Source organism: Chelonia mydas, chromosome 8 (genome assembly GCF_015237465.2).
Source record: "Chelonia mydas isolate rCheMyd1 chromosome 8, rCheMyd1.pri.v2, whole genome shotgun sequence".
Lineage (NCBI taxonomy): Eukaryota > Metazoa > Chordata > Testudines > Cheloniidae > Chelonia > Chelonia mydas.
Window position 1 is genome coordinate 69574524 of NC_057854.1, and position 17975 is coordinate 69592498.

General features: G+C 46.0%; 2 protein-coding genes across 3 annotated transcripts in view; both read right to left on the reverse strand.

Moving 5' to 3' along the window:
- Window positions 1-14281, reverse strand: part of LOC102948136 (putative ferric-chelate reductase 1) — a 38741-nt gene extending 24460 nt beyond the window's left edge. For both annotated transcript variants that reach the window (XM_007062605.4, XM_037907568.2), the window contains exons 1-5: window positions 14147-14281; window positions 7125-7323; window positions 6032-6168; window positions 4517-4608; window positions 3987-4071 (exon numbers count right to left, since the gene is read on the reverse strand). In XM_007062605.4, coding sequence (XP_007062667.3) covers window positions 3987-4071; window positions 4517-4608; window positions 6032-6168; window positions 7125-7323; window positions 14147-14266 — 633 coding nt within the window. In that variant the 5' untranslated portion in view covers window positions 14267-14281. The remainder of the gene's footprint in view (window positions 1-3986; window positions 4072-4516; window positions 4609-6031; window positions 6169-7124; window positions 7324-14146) is intronic.
- AGL (amylo-alpha-1, 6-glucosidase, 4-alpha-glucanotransferase) overlaps window positions 10652-17975 on the reverse strand; it is a 66681-nt gene continuing 59357 nt past the window's right edge. Inside the window, exon 32 of the mRNA XM_043552856.1 lies at window positions 10652-10662. The gene's annotated coding sequence lies outside the window, so the exon portion shown is untranslated. The remainder of the gene's footprint in view (window positions 10663-17975) is intronic.

Here is a 17975-nt window from a genome sequence, read left to right on the forward strand (position 1 = left end):
CTTCTGCTTTTTGAGTCTTTAGGGTGCATTGGGATCACATTTCTCCAGAGCCAAGAGCTGGAAGCTTACTTTTTCTAATGAAGGCTGAAATCGTTAGAGCTGGGGCTTTAAAGAAAACAATTATCATGAGACTCATGACAAAATCATGAGAGTTGGCAACACGGGGCCTAGAACACCTTCCCCAACATAATTGCCCTCCCTTACCAGAGCATAAAAATGGCTCTTAGCCACACACCTTACAGCTCTGTGTGGCCTCCATGCATAAACACTGCTGCCACATGGCTCATTTAGCCCCTTGCAGGGGCCTCTTTCCTGCTCCCTAACACTGTATGATGCTGCTGCTGACTCCTGACTGCATATTCACTTGCATTGCGCGTGTGATATTACTGACACACACAGCTGTTACACTTTGCTTAGAGTCTTTTCCTCCTGCTTTGGAGTGTGAGGGCGGGTGTTCCCAATCCCTGATCACCACTCCTTCATTATGCTCCTAAAAACAACTTAATGAAACAATTCTGGAGCCAACCTCTCATTTTAAATACACTTTTGTTTTATTTAGGAAATTGATTTCTAAAACAACAAATGGGAAATTTAACCATAAATTCTACTATTGATCATGGCCTCAGACAGGTGATCCAAAATCCTCCCAGTACACTTCACCCACCTACTCTGGGGTTTCTACACTGAAACCAGTGCCAGAGCAGGTGTGAGAGAAATTTAAATAAAAAGAAAAAAAAAAGTGCTGACTTGTTCACTCACTGACTAATTAACAAATCTAATCTAGTGGGACCCCACCCATGTGTGGTTTTCACATTCACTTTGTTTTTTAAATAATGTAAAGTGGAGGAAAAGGAGTTTGCGTTCACACACCACCCCAACCCCCCAAAAAGGTATTTTTTAAATTTCCCGTAAACTGTATAACAAAGGAAGACGATCAGAGAGGTACAGCAGGCATAGGCGCGGGAAGTAAGGGTGCAGGGGGCTGCTGCAGCACCCCCAGGTTTTGTGCCCGGTGTCCCAACTACTGGCCCTGCACCCCTGCCACCCAGGGTCCCAGTCGCCAGCCCCACTGCTGCTCGGGGGCTCCGCTGCTGGCCTTGGGTCCCGCTTGGATGCAGACCCCGGGGTCCCGCTTGGCCACAGGTCCTGCACCCAGGGACTCTGCTGCTGGCCCACATGCACGGTCCCATCCACTGGCTCCAGGGTCCCAGACAGCCGCTGGCCCCATGCCTGGGATCCTGGCCGCCAGTCCCGGGGTCCTGGCCACTGGCCCCATGCCTAGGGCTCCGCACCCCGCCCCCCATTTGTGGCCCCAGCCTCCGCCACCTTACCTCTGTCTGCATCTCTGCTCCCGGCCCCAGCTCAAGGGGGTGGTAAGGGGCACAGACAGGGGTAAGAGGGGTGCAGCTCAGCACCCCTACTCCAAAAACTGTTCCAGCACCACTGACAGCAGGTGCTCTGCAAGCACACTTCCCCGAGGCTCTTGATACAATCTGTCTCTCATTCCTCTATATGTACAGCTGGCAGGCTGGTCCCTTTCTCTTTCTGTGTGAGGATGCAATATATAAAATAAATGACATTCCACATGATGGTACTGGGACTGGTGTCTGACTGTGTTGTTATGTGCCCATTCTGCAAGTCCCAACATGGACACTGAAGTAAGTCCCTCCACTTGCATCATTTCACAAGGGAAGGGTTTGGGTCTAGACACAAATAAGAGGCTAGGCTCTCAGCAGTGTCCTCCTCCTCTCCTGTTGTGGCCTCAGAATCTTCCCATCAGGGTGTGCTTCTGGGGAAGCCAGTTTCTATTCACTTGGATGAATGATAGCCTCTCCTCCTTCCCTGTGGAGAGACGTGTACCTGTCAGAAACTGTACTGCTCGGTGCACTAAAGAGGCGGTCCAAATGCCAGCGTGATGGTGGATAGGAGAGGTGGGCAACAGCCAGCGGATGCGATTCTGGTCGCACATCCCTCTTCACCGCTGGCAGTGAAGACTGTCTGAGCCTCCTGGTGGGGATGATGCTGTGACCCATGTTTTGGAGAGCCACAAGCAATAACTTCAGCCCTCATGCTTCCCAGGTGATTTTTAAAGTAGGGTCTGGCTGCCTCAGCCTCCCTTTTATCTGAGATGGAGGAAGCCATGGTGCTTTCAATCAGGGGTTGAGACATGTTGCCATCAAATAGTGCTTCTTCTCCCTGATGGGTTGGAGATGGCAATTACCCAGAATAGCAGACAGCACAACTCCCCTGTCGCTCTGTTGATGGAAGAGGTTCTCCACGAGTCAGTTCTCTCTCCAGCAGGCAGAGCAAGGAAATTTCTTGGCTCATTTCCACATCACTCCCTCTGACCAGCTTTAGAGCCTCACCAAAATGCCATTGGATGTTGATTAGCTTCTAGAGCAGTCAGTGGAAGGGTGACAAGTGGAAGCTGATGTCTGTCTGTGCTTGTGTGGGCCCATGGATGTACAACACTTGCACAGCTTCTCAGTGCTTAGAGGTTAGGGGAGGTCACCAGGGGTCAGTGCCTCGGCCAAAAATAAATAAGTAAATACAAATTGAGCCAGGCCACTTGAAGCATGGTCTTACTAAAACAGCTGCTCCCAGACTGTGATGACTCCCCACCTTTAGCACAGCTTTTCTCTCTGCCTATACAGACGTTCCAGCAGGTAAAAGATGGAATTCCATCTGGTCACCACCTCCTGCTTCGTCTGGTGGCCTGGCAGAAAAAGTGAGCCTGCGGCTGTGTAAGGCTGTGGCACACTGCTCAGAATCAGCTGATGTGGCTGCAGATCTTCCTGGTTGTTGAGAGCAATCCCTGGACTGGGCATCCCCTTTCAGAAATTCCCTTACAAACCAGACTGAGGCAGAGAGGAAGGCAAGAAACACGCTGGAAACCACGATCATGCACTGCCTTTGCGATATTTAATTCACTGTTTGCTGCCACAACCTCAGCAGAGAGAGTAAAGGGCCTTAGCCACTCCTCTGAGAGACCACACAGGTTCTCCATGTCCCTGCAAGTGTGGGGCTGTCCAAACTCACGCCCCGACAGTGAGGTATGCTGCTGACTGAGGACAGATCTGTTGCCTGCACTGCTGCTGCTAACATGTAGTCAGTGGCCTGAACCCCGGTCCGCATATCAGTGGTGAGATGCAAACCTCTCCCTTCACAATGACCCAGGACATGCTGCACTAGAAAAAAAAAAGCAATGGAGACAAATAACTTGAAGCTTTAAAATTCAAATAGTGTGACTATTTGGTCACACTAGGTCCTATACGTTTGATTGCCTTCTGAGGATTAGAGAGAGAGGGTAGAGACAGAAGAGTCTTTAGCAGGGCCCACTGATCTAGTTCCACATTGAATGGATGGCATTGGTAGAAATGGACTGGAGGTTCCGCACATCAGATCTGAGTATTAAGGCAGCAGTTTAAAGAATAGACCCTCTAGGGTACTTTCCCTGGAAACACCATCTGTGCCACTCCTAGGCAGGTGTACTGTGAGAGCGACAGAAATCTGAAGGAATGCCATGAGGGTAGACAGGAGGGTTTCTGTACATGAAAAGCTAATTGCATTGGTTTAAGACAAGTCTGGTTCAGACAGAGGCTATACAATCTTTCCCCGTGTAGTTCTATCAAATCACCTCAATCCTGGCCTACAACATCTTTTCTATTCCCCTTCTTTGCTATTATAAGACCAGCTATTGCAGATTTTGCCCAAGAGGCAACAGCTACAATAGTTATATTTACAATTAAGTGAAATCACCATCACTATCATAAAGGTATTTAAAATGGACTAAAAGCAAATTAAACATCTAAGTTTAAATTTAGTTCATTTGATTAGAAAACATAATAATCTTAGGAGTTTAGCTCTAATAAACCTCTCACCAAAAGTTTCCTGGAAAAATTGCCCCAAATTCATTCATTTGACTCACTATTATGTATATTTGTGAAACAACATATTCACAATCATATCAAAATGAAACAACTTACTGAGTCAACGGGGGAGCTGGAAGACACAAGAGTTTGACTTCTGACATCAGCCCAGAAAATACTCAAACTCTGAACAACAGTTGCTCTGAAAACAAAAACAAACACCACACACATCGTTTTGAAGCATTATTTTGGGAAATGTTCTGATAAGGCACCAGTAACGTTTCTAGATATATCAGACATCTTGCTGGCAGTAATCAATCCTGACTTTTTCAAATAGATAGAGGCATTTACCTTTAGAGATGGAAGTGGGATTTAATCTTAAGGGTGTCCATTGTTTGGGAAAGCACTGTTCAGTAACTACTTATGATAAGACAAAACTAAACATTAAACCTCATCTTGCCAGCATATCTTAAAAGTATTAGAAATGAAACAAAGGCCAGGAGGTACTAAAAATTATGGGAAAATCTCAAATCACTGTCATTACAATATTGCTAAGGATAAGCCCTTTGCAAAATCTAACAGATTTTATTCCTTCTGCAAATTAATTTCTTTATGAAATGTTAGTATATTAGGAATCAAAAACGTACCTGAATTGTACATTTCCTGTGCCTGGTGGTGCTACCCAAATTGCTGTTACATTTTGCTTGCTGTTGCGATTTGTGTGACTCATTGCAGAATTCTGCAATTAAAAACCAAGCCGAATGCTCGAATGAAAGAAAGTAATGTACTTTTCCCCCTGAAATATCATGAGGTCCTCCTCTCACTGAAGCAGTGATCCAGGATATTAACTGGTTCAAGCTGGCTGACTTTTAGAGCTTCCACTCATACTTTCATTCTGAGCCAACTATTCCCTTTGAACAGTACAATATTCTTCCCAGGCATAAACAGCAGCAAAGATAATTTAAATCACCCTGGAAATGAGAGGGCAGGCAGTTTCCTCTGATACCATTATATTGCTGAGTGACCAGCAGCTATTGGGCTGGAAAGTAAAATACAAAGTCCCCTGTCCAGTGGCCAGAGGGGCAAGAATCCTATAGTGGCTTCCAAACATTTATCTCCTCCCTTGACAGTAAAAATATCTAACCCGAACTGCCTTCTCCTTGAAGATAATCTTTAAAAGCTTTCAATTGCAATTGCCTGAAATCAAAGATTAGCAGGTGGAATCACAAGGGTACACTTTCCATTAATGATGTAAGACCTAGGCCTGGTAGCTAAGATCAAAGAAGTACTTTGAATCTGGACAGAGGCCACAGTGCTAGAAAACAACACTAGCTACATACCTAGTAATTGTGCTTTTTCACAGAAATAGGAAAAAACACACATGATTTTAATATGCAATTGTTTACACTCACTCTGAAACAGGACATAAAAAACCCCACTCCGCTTGGCTCTCTGGGCCCAGATGATTTGCAAAGCTGGCCGTTAGAACAAACTAGGCACATTTCATGCAGAAATGACTGACACACAAATCTGGATGCCCAAGATGCAGTTCTCAGGGCTTGTCTACACATGGAGTAATTATTCCTGAAAAACTCCATGGGTCAAGTTTTTTCAACAATGACAAAAGGCTTTTCAAAGGCAAATTCCAAAAGAATTTGATGAAAAAAAATTAGTTGTGTTTAAAATCAAATCATTTTTTACTTTGGTTTCATTGTCAACCCCCCCAATCAGTTTTTTTTGTTAGTTTGTTTTCTCCCGTGTCCCCTTTTTTCCTCTTATAGGGGAAACAAAAAAGGGGGTGGGGGAGCACTCAAACCCAGAAACTTTTCTGCTTTTCAAAAACTGAAATTTCTGTTTTAAAGTTTTGAAATATTTTGAAAACGATTAAAAAGTATTTCCCACAAAAACTGTTACCTTTTCCAACCAGCCCTATTTGTTACTACTCTCACAGGTGTTAGTCTACATCACAGAAAAACTAGCATACATCTTTTATTTTTAAAGTGATTTAGCAGAATTAAACACTTTAGAAAGCATGAAGCTGCCTCCAGCTCACATTTAGTGTCACCTGTAATGCAAAAAGACAATATTTATCACATCTTTTACACAATGCAAGGAAAATAACTTATGAGTTCAACAAACTAGTTTAAAATGTGACCGCATACCTGAATTTGGTTACACAAAATACCTTGCGTGTTTGGATCTATGATTTGAAAAGTACCAACAATACCATCTCCTCTGACTGCTCGGGCCTGCAGTAAAAATCCTTTAAAACTGGAATTGTCAATTGCTTGTAGAGTCACTGAGGGAAAAAGATATGGAAGTTACTTAAAATAGTCAATTTAAATATTAGCTACTGTCACTCACTCTCTTTCATGAGATTGTCTAGTAAGAATGATGACCTGAAGAAGACCTTGGTATAAACTCAAAAGCTTATCTCTCTCACCAACAGAAATTGGTCCAAAGATATTACCTCACCAACCTTGTCTCTCTAATATCCTGGGATTGACATGGCTACAACAGCACTGCATACAACATAAGACAGTGAAAGTAATAACCAGTTATAGCATCATTCAGCTTCGTATCAATAAGAATAACCTTTCTAAGAAATAGTATGGCTTGCTTCCACACCTCTTACCAGAGAGAGGGATGGTTTTATGCTAGCGGAATTGTGTATTGTTTGTGAAAATGTGTATTGCATTCTGAACATAGGAACCTAGATAATGAAGAAAATAAGAATTGCAGACTGAGGATTCGACCCCTTAATTCTGTATTATCAGTTACGTACAACAGCAGATTTCCTGCAAGCGGAATGTTTGTAATTTTGTGATCTATAAATACAAAGAACGATATCTAAAGGCAGAGAGAGAGCTATCTGTATTTACATAACTAAAGTAAAAGCACCTGAAGCCCATGCAAGGCACATTTTAAACATATCTAAAACCAAAGCAATAAAATAGGACACATGGCTAAATCAAACAAAGATGAACCAGAGGCTTGTAGGAGGTTTCTCCCCTGTGAACAGGGCTCAGTCTTGTCCCATGTTGTTGGAATTCTGAAGGCTAGACTGCTGGGGGAGAGCACAAGACACTGTAAAAACCATAATGGTATTCTGGTTCTGCACAGTGCAATGTAATATAACTGAAATGGCCACAATCAGTGAGCTAAAATAATGAGCCTCTTTGATATTTCTTTAAAAATTTTACATTCATTTACATCCCATCCAGACACTCCAAATTATTCAAAGTTCTAATTTACCTGTGATCTTGTTTCCTGGGTCAAATGAAGTGCTGGATATGGAGATCCTGTAAGGTGCTGAGGTAGTTTGTGAAACAGAGTTACCATGACTAGGTAACATGGAATCACAAGCTGGGCTGATTTTTCCATCTGGAAAACCAAGGACCCTTGCAGAAAACACCGCACAAAAAAGAAAGAGACAGTAAACCCAGTCTTCCATCTGTAGGGAAGAAGCAAACAATTAAAAAAACCCCCACAGGTACTTGCTGAAAATCTACTTGCACACCAATAGTCGAACTGAAATCCATAGGAATTTTGCATGTGCATGACATGTAGGGTCTGGTCCACTTGCTTTTATTGGAAGTCGTTAAGAGTTTCATATTAAGCAAAAAACCCAACATAATAAAATTTTATCAATTGTTCACTCCTAGGTGGGTTCAGACGTCTGATCATACCTAAATAGGACAAACCTGGAAACACTTCCAACTCACAAGATGTGATTTATATAGGACAATATTTTTAAAAGATGAAAATCATTATTCTAGAAAGGAATATAATTACAATAATAATACGAATATAAACTTGTTGAAGCAAGACCTTTACACCAACTAGATATCTCATTTCTAAAGTAGGCCTGGTAACACTCTTCAGTCTATATCCACTTTCTCAAACAACCACTGAATACTATAATTGATCCATCAGTTTGATCAGAGACATATTCTACAGAAAAAACAAACCAACCAATATTCTGTAAGCAGTCCTAAGTGAAGTGGTTTTAAAGAAAAAAGGACACACTTGTAGTTAAATCAGCCCCACCAGGGGAACAGATAACAAAACATCAAGTAGTGTAACAGCTTAATTCCAATGCAGACCACAGTGTCTTTGAAAAGACTGCTTCCTTCCCTTTTCAATTTTGGGAAGATATTATCTAAAGAGAAAATTGAATTAAAAAATAAAATCTTCTCACAGTGCTAAGTAATTTAAATTGTATGTGCATGTATTCTCTGCAAAACAAACATTGGCTGCAGTATTTTATTCATGGCTCATGGAAGCAGAAATTTTAAAACAAAGGTATAATGATCCTATCGAGCATGTTGTTGTGCACTAAAACAACAGATAGCATGACCAGTTACTGAAGAGTAATATAGGATTACTCTTCAACTTTCCCTTCACAGATCTGCATATTTTTACCACAGTCCTGAAACTCCCAATTATTGTCTCAGTGTCTAAAATTATTAGGGAATTTAAGACAGTGTTTGTACTTAATTTAAAAATATAAATGATTTATTAATGCTCTTTTCTGTAAGGCTCCATTTCTCTAGGATACTGTCCACCACAATTTAAATGGACCTATTTAGCTTATGATGGCACCTGTATAAGAACACAGTTTGTCAAATTTTGTCTCCCTTGCTTTTCTTCCCACTATGTCTCTCCTGGCAGCCTAAGATCTTCATTCTCAAATGTATTTCACTAGCTCTAGATTGCCTTATCCTTCCTCTTCCCAAAAAATTAGAAGAACATATGCTGATGTTCCTCCCAGGTTTCCAAATACCAGAGTCCTGCTCAATTTCACCTCTGTTCTAGATTCAACCTGCAAATTTTAACTCTCTCTCAGGTGCCAGTAAAGCTTCTCCAGACTACAATGTCTTACCCGCTCTCTAGAACTGCTTTTCATTAGAAAATGTGAATTCTTGTCACAGGGTCTGCACAGGTTTCCTCCTTCTCTCCCCTGTGCCCAGGCTGGCAAAATAAGTTTCCTCACACCTTCTTCCAGTGTTTCACCCTTGTGCTTTTATTTACAGCGCCACAGTGTAGTCCCCTTTATCCCCCAACAGTTATCCCCTTTCTAACCTGTTCCAGGGTCTCCTGTCCCATGAGGTTCCCTTCCTGTGGTCAGGGCCGGTGCAAGGATATTTTGCGCCCTAGGTGAAACTTCCACCTTGCACCCCCCAGATCATCACTTATTATAAACTTGCAAAAAAGAATACTGCATAATGTAGCATTGTTCATTAGAACTAATACACGTTCATCTTGAAAATTTATTAATTTAATTATTTAGTCTACATATATAATGAAAATAAATGGCCTTGTGTCTCCTGCACATGGCTAGAGTCTCTCCCCCCCGCCTCCCAATGGATCTGGAAAGGGCTGTTTTGGGGATCAGAGCACAGAGCTGGGAGTTGGGATCTGGCTTCTATTCTCCACCGTGGCACCAACTCACTGGATGACTTCAGGCAAGTGACTTCCCCGTTCTGGGCTTCAGCTCCCCACAGCGCTAAGGTGTGAAATGGTTCCTTGCTCCTGGGCTGGAAAGTGCAATGCAGGCGGGAGGGGTATCTGAAGGCCTGTTTCCCATGGGTGTGAGGCGAGGACAGAGTTCCAGCCTCCATCATGACTGTCCTGGTTGCTTTACTCTGCCCCATGCCAATCGCTGCTGAAGCCCCTTACTCAGAGAGCTCTGGCCCAGGGCAGAGGTGTCAGTGTCATTCTGGGCCTGATTTTCAGAGATGCTGAGCACTTCAGGTCTTATTCGCGCAAAACTCCTGCAGATTGCAAGGAAACCAGCAAACTAATCTCCAGTCCCATCACAGCAAACGCTGCTTGCCTTTCGTCTGTCGCTAGGCTGCCGTACAATCCTGTTCGCTCCTCCAGCTCCTTTGGGCAGGAAGAGATGGTGGCAGGAGTTTAATGGATAAATGTAAGCCACTGGTGATGATGCTCTCAGTTGCATCATGCCCTGGTTTGGTTGCCTTCTCTAAGGGAAGTAAGAGCCTAAAGGACTTCACTGGGAAACTGTTGCAAAGAAGTTGGCACCCAGTTCCCCAAGCCTGGCATATAGCATGAGCACAGGGGGAGGGAGGGCACCAAACCAAGTGGTTCTCCCACATGTGACTGTTCTCAAAGCTGCACGTGTGCTTGGGGCATTTCCCTGCGGCCACTTGCAGGGGCTCTAGCCTGCGTGACAGCTGGGCACACCACATTGCTCTTGCAAAGCCCCCTTGCGCCGATCCGGGCTGGACCCCAGCCACCAGTCCCCGAAGAGAAGCGGGTGCTCGTTACCTTTGGCGTCTGTCCTTCGGGTCCTGCCACCTCTAGTCTCCTCCTCGCCCCCAAGAAGAAGAGGAGAGCAGCGATCCACAAGATCCCCAAGAGAGACAAAGCCAGCTGGCGACTCAGCCGTCTCATTGCTCAAAAGTCCCCCCTGGCTGCAAGGCGCGGGTCAGAGGGGCTGGCACCCCTGTGGCAGGGGGAGCACTACCAGCGGGCTGCTTCCCCTGTGCGGGGCATGGCTGGAGCGGGGGCTGCTCTGAGCCTGGGCAGAGACACAGAGCGGTGAGTCCTGGGCTGGGCGCTGCTCGGGGCAGGGGAGGAGGAGATACCGGGGGTGAAGAGGGCTGGGGAGTGGGGAAGGAGAGGCTGGCTCAAAGCAGGAGCTGCAGCACCAGACTGCGTCAGTCTCTCTGGGAGGCAGGAAGGTGTTGGTGTGTGTCTGGCTGTGTCACCCTGGCTGGCAGCCCCCTGGGAGCAGGGGGAGGTGCTGCTGGCTGCACTGTTTCCCCTGCCACTGCCAGCCACAGCATCCCCCTCCTGGACCAATAGTGTAAAAAAATATTTGGGGGCACCGCTTTTTGGCGCCCCCAAATCTTGGGGCCCTAGGTGGCCGCCTAGTTCGCCTAGTGGTTACACCGGCCCTGCCAGCAGCAGGATGCTCCAGTACTGATGGGGGGGAGGTGGGGCAGGACAGTAAATACGGGACAAGTTGCCTGTTTTTAAGAAAAAGTTGGGACACCTACAGGAGGGCTTAAATATGGGACTGTCCCTTTAAAAACAGGACATGTGGTCACCCTATTCATAAATGATCTGGAAAAAGGAGTAAACAATGAATTGGCAAAATGTGCAGATGATAAAAAATTACTCAAAATAGTTTAATCCAAAATTGACTGCAAAGAGTTACAAAGGGATCTCACACAACTGGGTGACTGGGCAACACAACGGCAGATGAAATTCAATGTTGATAAATTCAAAGTAATGCACATTGGAAAACATAATCCCAACTATACATATAAAATGATGGGGTCTAAATTAGCTGTTACTACTCAAGAAAGAGATCTTGGAGTCATTGTGGACAGTTCTCTGAAAATATCTGCTCAATGTGCAGTGGCAATCAAAAAAGCTAACAGAATATTAGGAATCATTAGGAAAGGGACAGATAATAAGACAGAAAATATCATATATTGCCTCTATATAAATCCATGGTACACCAACATATTGAATACTGCATGCAGACTTGGTCACCTCATCTCAAAAAAAGATATACTGGATTTGGAAAAAGTACAGAGAAGGGCAACACATATGATTAGGGGTACAGAACACCTTCCGCATGAGGAGAGATTAAATAGACTGGGACTTTTCAGCTTGGAAAAGAGATGACTAAAGAGGGGGATATGATAGAGGTCTATAAAATCATGAATGGAATGGAAAAATTGAGTCGGGAAATGTTCTTTACTCCGTCACATAACCCAAAAACCAGGGGTCACCCAATGAAATTAATAGGCAGCAGATTTAAAACAAAAAATATTTTTTCGCAGTCAACCTGTGGAGCTTTTTGCCAGGGGATGTTGTGAAGGCCAAAACTATAACAGGGTTCCAATAAGAACTAGATAAGTTCATGGAGGATAGGTCCATCAATGGCTATTAGCCAGGGTGGGCAGGGATGCAACACCATGTTTTGTGTGTCCCTAGCCTCTGTTTGCCAGAAGCTGGGCATGGGCAACAGGGGATGAATCACTTGATGATTACCTGTTGTGTAACTCACTAGATCCCACTCCCCTACCAGAGCTGAGATAGAGCCAAGGAGTCCTGATGGGGCCTCTCTCTCCCCCCAGAGTTATTAACAAAGTAAGAATATACATTATAATTTTAAACCTAACCAGTGTCCCTTAAGTGACTTGCCACAAGATGTCAGTATTAGATGGTAGTATTAGAGCTGAGTGGGTCTAATGTTTAATTTTCTTTTGTTTATATAGGAATTAGATACAGTGCTCCTGTCAACTAACTGCTAAGCTATCTGCCAAAAAACTAGCGTTTTCAAGTGCCTAAATATGCCCTGGAATCATGATTAAAGTCTCCCTCCACCCAAATCTGAAATGGCATCCCTGCCACAAGCCCTCTCCATTTTCACCTTTCAAAAGAAACAGAGTATCAGAGGGGTAGCCATGTTAGTCTGTATCCACAAAAACAACGAGGAGTCCGGTGGCACCTTAAAGACTAATAGGTTTATTCGGGCGTAAGCTTTCGTGGGTTAAAAACCCATTTCTGCAGATGCATGGAGTGAAAATTACAGAAACAGGCATAAATATATATTGGCACATGAAGAGAAGGTAGTTAACTTACAAGTGGAGAACCAGTGTTGAAGGCCCATTAGGTCAGGGTGGATGTGGTCCACTCCCAATAACTGATGAGGAGGTGTCAATACCAAGAGAGGGGAAATTGCTTTTGTAGTGAGCCAACCACTCCCAATCCCTATTCAAGCCCAAATTGATGGTGTTAAGTTTGCAAAAGAATTATAGCTCAGCAGTTTCTCTTTGAAGTCTGTTTTTGAACTTTTTTTGTTGAAGAATGGCTACTTTTAAATCTGTTGTAGAGTGTTCAGGGAGATTGAAGTGTTCTCCTACTGGCTTTTGTATGTTACCATTCCTGATGTCTCATTTGTGTCCATTTATCCTTTTACGTAGAGACTATCCAGTTTGGCCAATGTACATGGCAGAGGGGCATTGCTGGCACATATCACGTTAGTAGATGTGCAGGTGAATGAGCCTCTGATGGTGTGGCTGGTGTGGTTGGATATGATGGTTTCGCTAGAGTAGATATGGGGACAGAGAAGGCAACAGGGTTTGTTACAGGGGTTGGTTCCTGAGCTAGTGTTTCTGTGGTGTGGTATGTAGTTGCTGGTGAGTATTTGCTTCAGGTTGGGGGGCTGTCTGTAGGCGAGGATTGCCCTGCCTCCCAAGGCCTGTGAGACTGGGGGATGGTTTTCAGGATAGAAACAGAGCTATGCATGGATTTGCAAAACTGCAAGTGACCCATGAAGAGACAGTGTCAAAACAGCTCTTAGGGTCAATCCACCAACAACCAAAGTTGTTCAGAAGCCCAGTTTTCCCCTCTCAGCATTGCTCCCACAGTGATTTTCCCATTTGCTATCAGCAAATTTGCTTGCCCGTTCTGTTGTGTCCTTGAACTTGCCTTGTTACTAAAGTGAACAATATAGAAGTTATAATTAGCCTGAAGCATCCAATTAGTGTTTTAAAATTAATTTCTTTATCCCCATTAGAAGTGGACTTTGCCACGTTGAGAAGAGTTTATTCCTTTGATCGCTGATGCACACATCTGCACTTTGATACAAACCTCTGGAGACTCAACCAACCCACCCACATACTTCAATTTTAACTTAGTGAGTACAGCCCTGATTCTGAGGTATCAGGCACACTCCAGTCCCACTAAAGTCAAGGAGTAAGGAGCGCCCTCACCTTCCAAGAGCCTCTCAGGACCTCCCAGGATAGAGCTCTCAAGCTTTCAAAGGAAAAGCCCACAAGCTCTGAAGCTGGCATCACAACGCAAGACAAATCCAGCTCCCCATCCTCGAGGTTTAAACAGGGCAAGCTTCACCTGCTTTCCTCACAGACCTGAAAGGCAGCTCAGGTTCATTGCAGCGAAATGCGTCTCTGGCTGACAAGCCCCCAGCCCGCTGCTGCTGCCCAAACACACAACGGGTGCTCAGACCTACACTGGTTCATGGGCTTGCGTTCACACCCGCCGGTCTGGATGCGAAGCTAGAAGGATGAACTGGACCGCTCCCCACTCAGATCCGTGCTGCTCTTTAACGCTTCAGCAGCCCTCAGATACCACAGCTGTGAGGGACGGACAGACAGATCCACCCCACTGGGTCCTTAGCAGCCCCCCAGGGTGCTGGACTGGCATTAACCTTCGGGTTGCCACCAGCCCCTCTCCTGCCCGGGGCTGTCCCCGCGCACCGCGTCTCTTACCCCTGCCCCTGGCTGGCTGCGTCTCTCCCCTCGGTTGCCGCGGCCTGCAGATTGGCACCGCCCGTCTGGGGAGGACAGACGAGGGGCCCCAGGGCGTGGCCTGAGCCGGCGGAGCCGCATTCCAGCCGGAGATACACTGCCCCGCCCGGCCGCTGGGGCCGCAAGGAGCCTGGAGGTGCGGCGCTAGGACTTCCCCAGCAGCCAGCCCAGGGCAGCGTGCGGCGAAGGGGGCAGAGCAGCGCGGCTTACCCGAGCCCAGGCCCGGGGAGGCGGGAACGCCGGGCTGCTGGCCGCAGGGGCAAATGTGTACCAGAGCCCGCCGCTTGGGGGGCAAAGCCTTTAACCTGATAGGACGGGGGGGAGGAGGGAGGGAACCAGTCCTCCCCCACCGTGGGAGAAAACTCTCCTGCACCGCCCCCGCGTAGAACCGCCCCCAGGGGTAAGAGCTAGTGGGGAAATCACAGCGCTGGTGCAGACGCCCTGGCCTCCAGCCAGACCGGGCACCTGCTGCGTTCGTTCCAGAGGGCAGGGGAGAACCCCTCCCTTTCCGCCAGGCAACCAAGCCGGGGATGTAAAGGAAGGGACGGGCTGCCACGTACTAATGCAATACAAACAAAAGGGAAAACACCCTCAGCTAACCTGGCACCAAAGGACAGTGTGCAACCTGGAGGATCATAGAATATCAGGGTTGGAAGGGACCTCAGAAGGTCACCTAGTCCAACCCCCTGCGCAGGACCAATCCCCAATTTTTGCCCCAGATCCCTAAATGGCCCCCTCAAGGATTGAACTCACAACCCTGGGTTAAAGAGGCTCAAACCACCCAGCTATCCCTCCAGTAGAGGCTAGACAATAAGAACCAATGATGAGAAAGGTCATTTTTTTTAAACTTGTCAAAACACACTTGTTAGAAAAGTTATGTGCACAAAATTGCTCAATACTAAAGCTAGCAATTATCTTGATGTTTATTACAAACTTAGCAGGAGCTGGACTATACAAAAATGATCTTTGGTCTGACCCTAGTTCCCCTCTTTGCTCCATCTGAGCCAAGTACTTTTATCAAATACTATTAAGATAATAGGTAAACACTTCAAAATAGAATAGTTGATTAATAGCTGTTGACTATGCCAGATTTTTCAGGCACCTATTTTCAGATTGCTAGAAGCTTGCAAAAGGTTTAGGAGTACTGCTGTTAATCAAGATATAGCCTACAATAACTTGATGACAAGAGCTGGATAGACAGTGTTCTGATGGTAGATATTTAAAAGGGTAAGCATTCCACTGGACTGTGACAATTTTGTGAAAACCTGATAAGAACTAGGCAAGGTTTCCCTGCACACCTGTTCAGAGTCTAGGGTAACACAGGGAGCCTGAAGAAAAGTTTCAGAAAGGTCTAACAGCATCACTGACTTTTTCAAAACAAAACTTTGAGATTTCATTCCAATTTGGAAATATTGTTTCTGAAATTTCAGAATTTCCCAAGGAAAAGGAATTCCAGTTTCTATCTGCTCCATTAGTGACACTTTGTACATTGTACTGGCAAACTCAGTCTGCTTAAACCAATTGCTTCAACACAGTTAGAAAGGATTTTAAAAAAATCACCTTTATGAATTCACAGTGAAGGGGAAGAGTCCAAATAAAAACCATGAGATATTGAGGCAGGCTCTACATAAGTCAAAACTATCCACAGTATGAAATATCCCTTATAGGACATGAAGGGGAATAAAATCCATTCCCATGTCTGTGTTTCAATGTGAAGGTCACAATTTTAGGGTATACTAACAACACCCTTCCCCCCCCCCCCCCCCAAAAAAAAAAAAAACAACCCAAAACCCTGCAAGCATTACCACTATCTGTAAAATGTGGGTAAGGATACCTTCTTTGGAGGGGTACCTGTACTTTGAGATCTACTATTACATATATTTAGGTCCACTGTGCTGTTAAAACAGTCTCCATGTCAAAAAGCACATCTTCAGGGTTGGCCTTTCAGCCTAACCCCAAGGATTGAGCCCAATGCTGAGGCCAGGTCAACCCTACAAAGTTTTAGTGGCTGAGCAATGTCACTGGAGAGGTGGCGGGAGGGAGAAATTACACTCCGAACTCAGAGGTATGTTGGCAAAAATCCTTATATTGGCACAGCTTATAGCAGCAGGAATCTTTTTGCTGGCATAGCTTATGACAGTTGGGGAGATGGTTTAACTACACCAGTGAAACAACTCCTGCTGCTGGTATAAGCTGAATCTACACTAAGGGTCTTTGGCAGTACAGCTGAAAACTAGTGTTTGGTCAGACCCACAGCATTTTAGAAACAGCTCAAACTATACCTTGATTATTCAAGTAGGAGAGTGGGGCAACAACCACAACAGAATGGCTGCTGCCTCCCCTGAGGGCATAATATACAAGAATGGGGCATGAGTAGGGCCCTACCAAATTCACAGCCATGAAAAACACATCATGGACCGTGAAATCTGGTCTTTTGGGTACTTTTATCCTAGACTATACAGATTTCACTGAGGGAGACCAGTGTTTCTCAAATTGGGAGTCCTGACCCAAAGGGGAGTTGCAGGAGGTCCACAAGGTTATTATGGGGGGGAGGGTCCACAGTCTTGCCGCCCTTACTTCTGCGCTGACTTCAGAGCTGGGCAGCATACCATATCATGCTACCCTTACTTCTGCACTGCTGCTGGCAATGGCTCTGCCTTCAGAGCTGGGCTCCTGGCCAGCAGCTCCCCCTCTCCAGCTGCTCGGCTCTGAAGGCAGCGCTACCACCACCAGCAGCAATGCAGAACAGTATCAGTACCGCACCTCCCCCCACAATAACCTTGCGACCCCCCCACCCACAATTCCTTTTAGGGTCAGGACCCCTAAAATTACAACACAATGACATTTCAGATTTATATCGGTGAAATCATGAAATTTACCACCAGAGATCTTTTTGGTTTAAATATTCTGTTAGTAAGCAATGTGAAATATGCCACTCTGTTGTTCACTTTAAATCAGGGGTGGGCAAACTATGGCCCACGGGCTGCATCCGGCCCGTCAGGGCTTTGGATCTGGCCTACGGGATTGCCACCCCTGTGGTGCTGCGGGCCCCACACCGCCCCAGAAGCGGCCAGCACAAAGTCCCTGTGGCCCCTGAGGGAAGGGGGGGGAGCAGAGGGCTCCACTCAGCCCTCGCGTGCAGGCACTGACCCCCACAGCTCCCATTGGCTGGGAACTGGGAACGGGGAACCACGGCCAATGGGAGCTTTGGGGGAGGTACCTGCAGGCAAGGGCAGCATGCACAACCCTCTGCCCCTCCCCCAAGGGCTGCAGGGACATGGTGCTGGCCACTTCCAGGAGCAGCACAGGACCAGGGCAGGCAGGGAGCCTGCCTTAGCCCCACTGCCACCCTGGATCCACTCAAGGTAATCGGCGCCAGGCCAGAGCCCAAACCCCTCCTGCACCCCACATTCCAACTCCCTGCCGCACCCCTCCTGCACCCCAACCCCCTGCCCTGAGCGCACTCAGCACCCCTCCTTGCACTCCTGCCCTGAACCCCCTCCTGCACTCTGCACCCCCTCCTCTACCCCAACCCCTTACCCTGAGCCCCTTCCTGCACACCGCACCCCCTCCCACACCCAACCCCCTTCCCCTGCCCTACATTCATGGCCCAGCATGCAATTTCCCCACCCAGATGTGAGATTCAGGCCAAAAAGTTTGCCCACCCCTGCTTTAAATGCTCATGCAATTACACGCTTATACCATAAACTCAAACGAGAATTAATACTTTGTTTTCCATGATGAAATATGTTTTGTGTATCTCCACACCCACTGACTACTGCAATAGGTG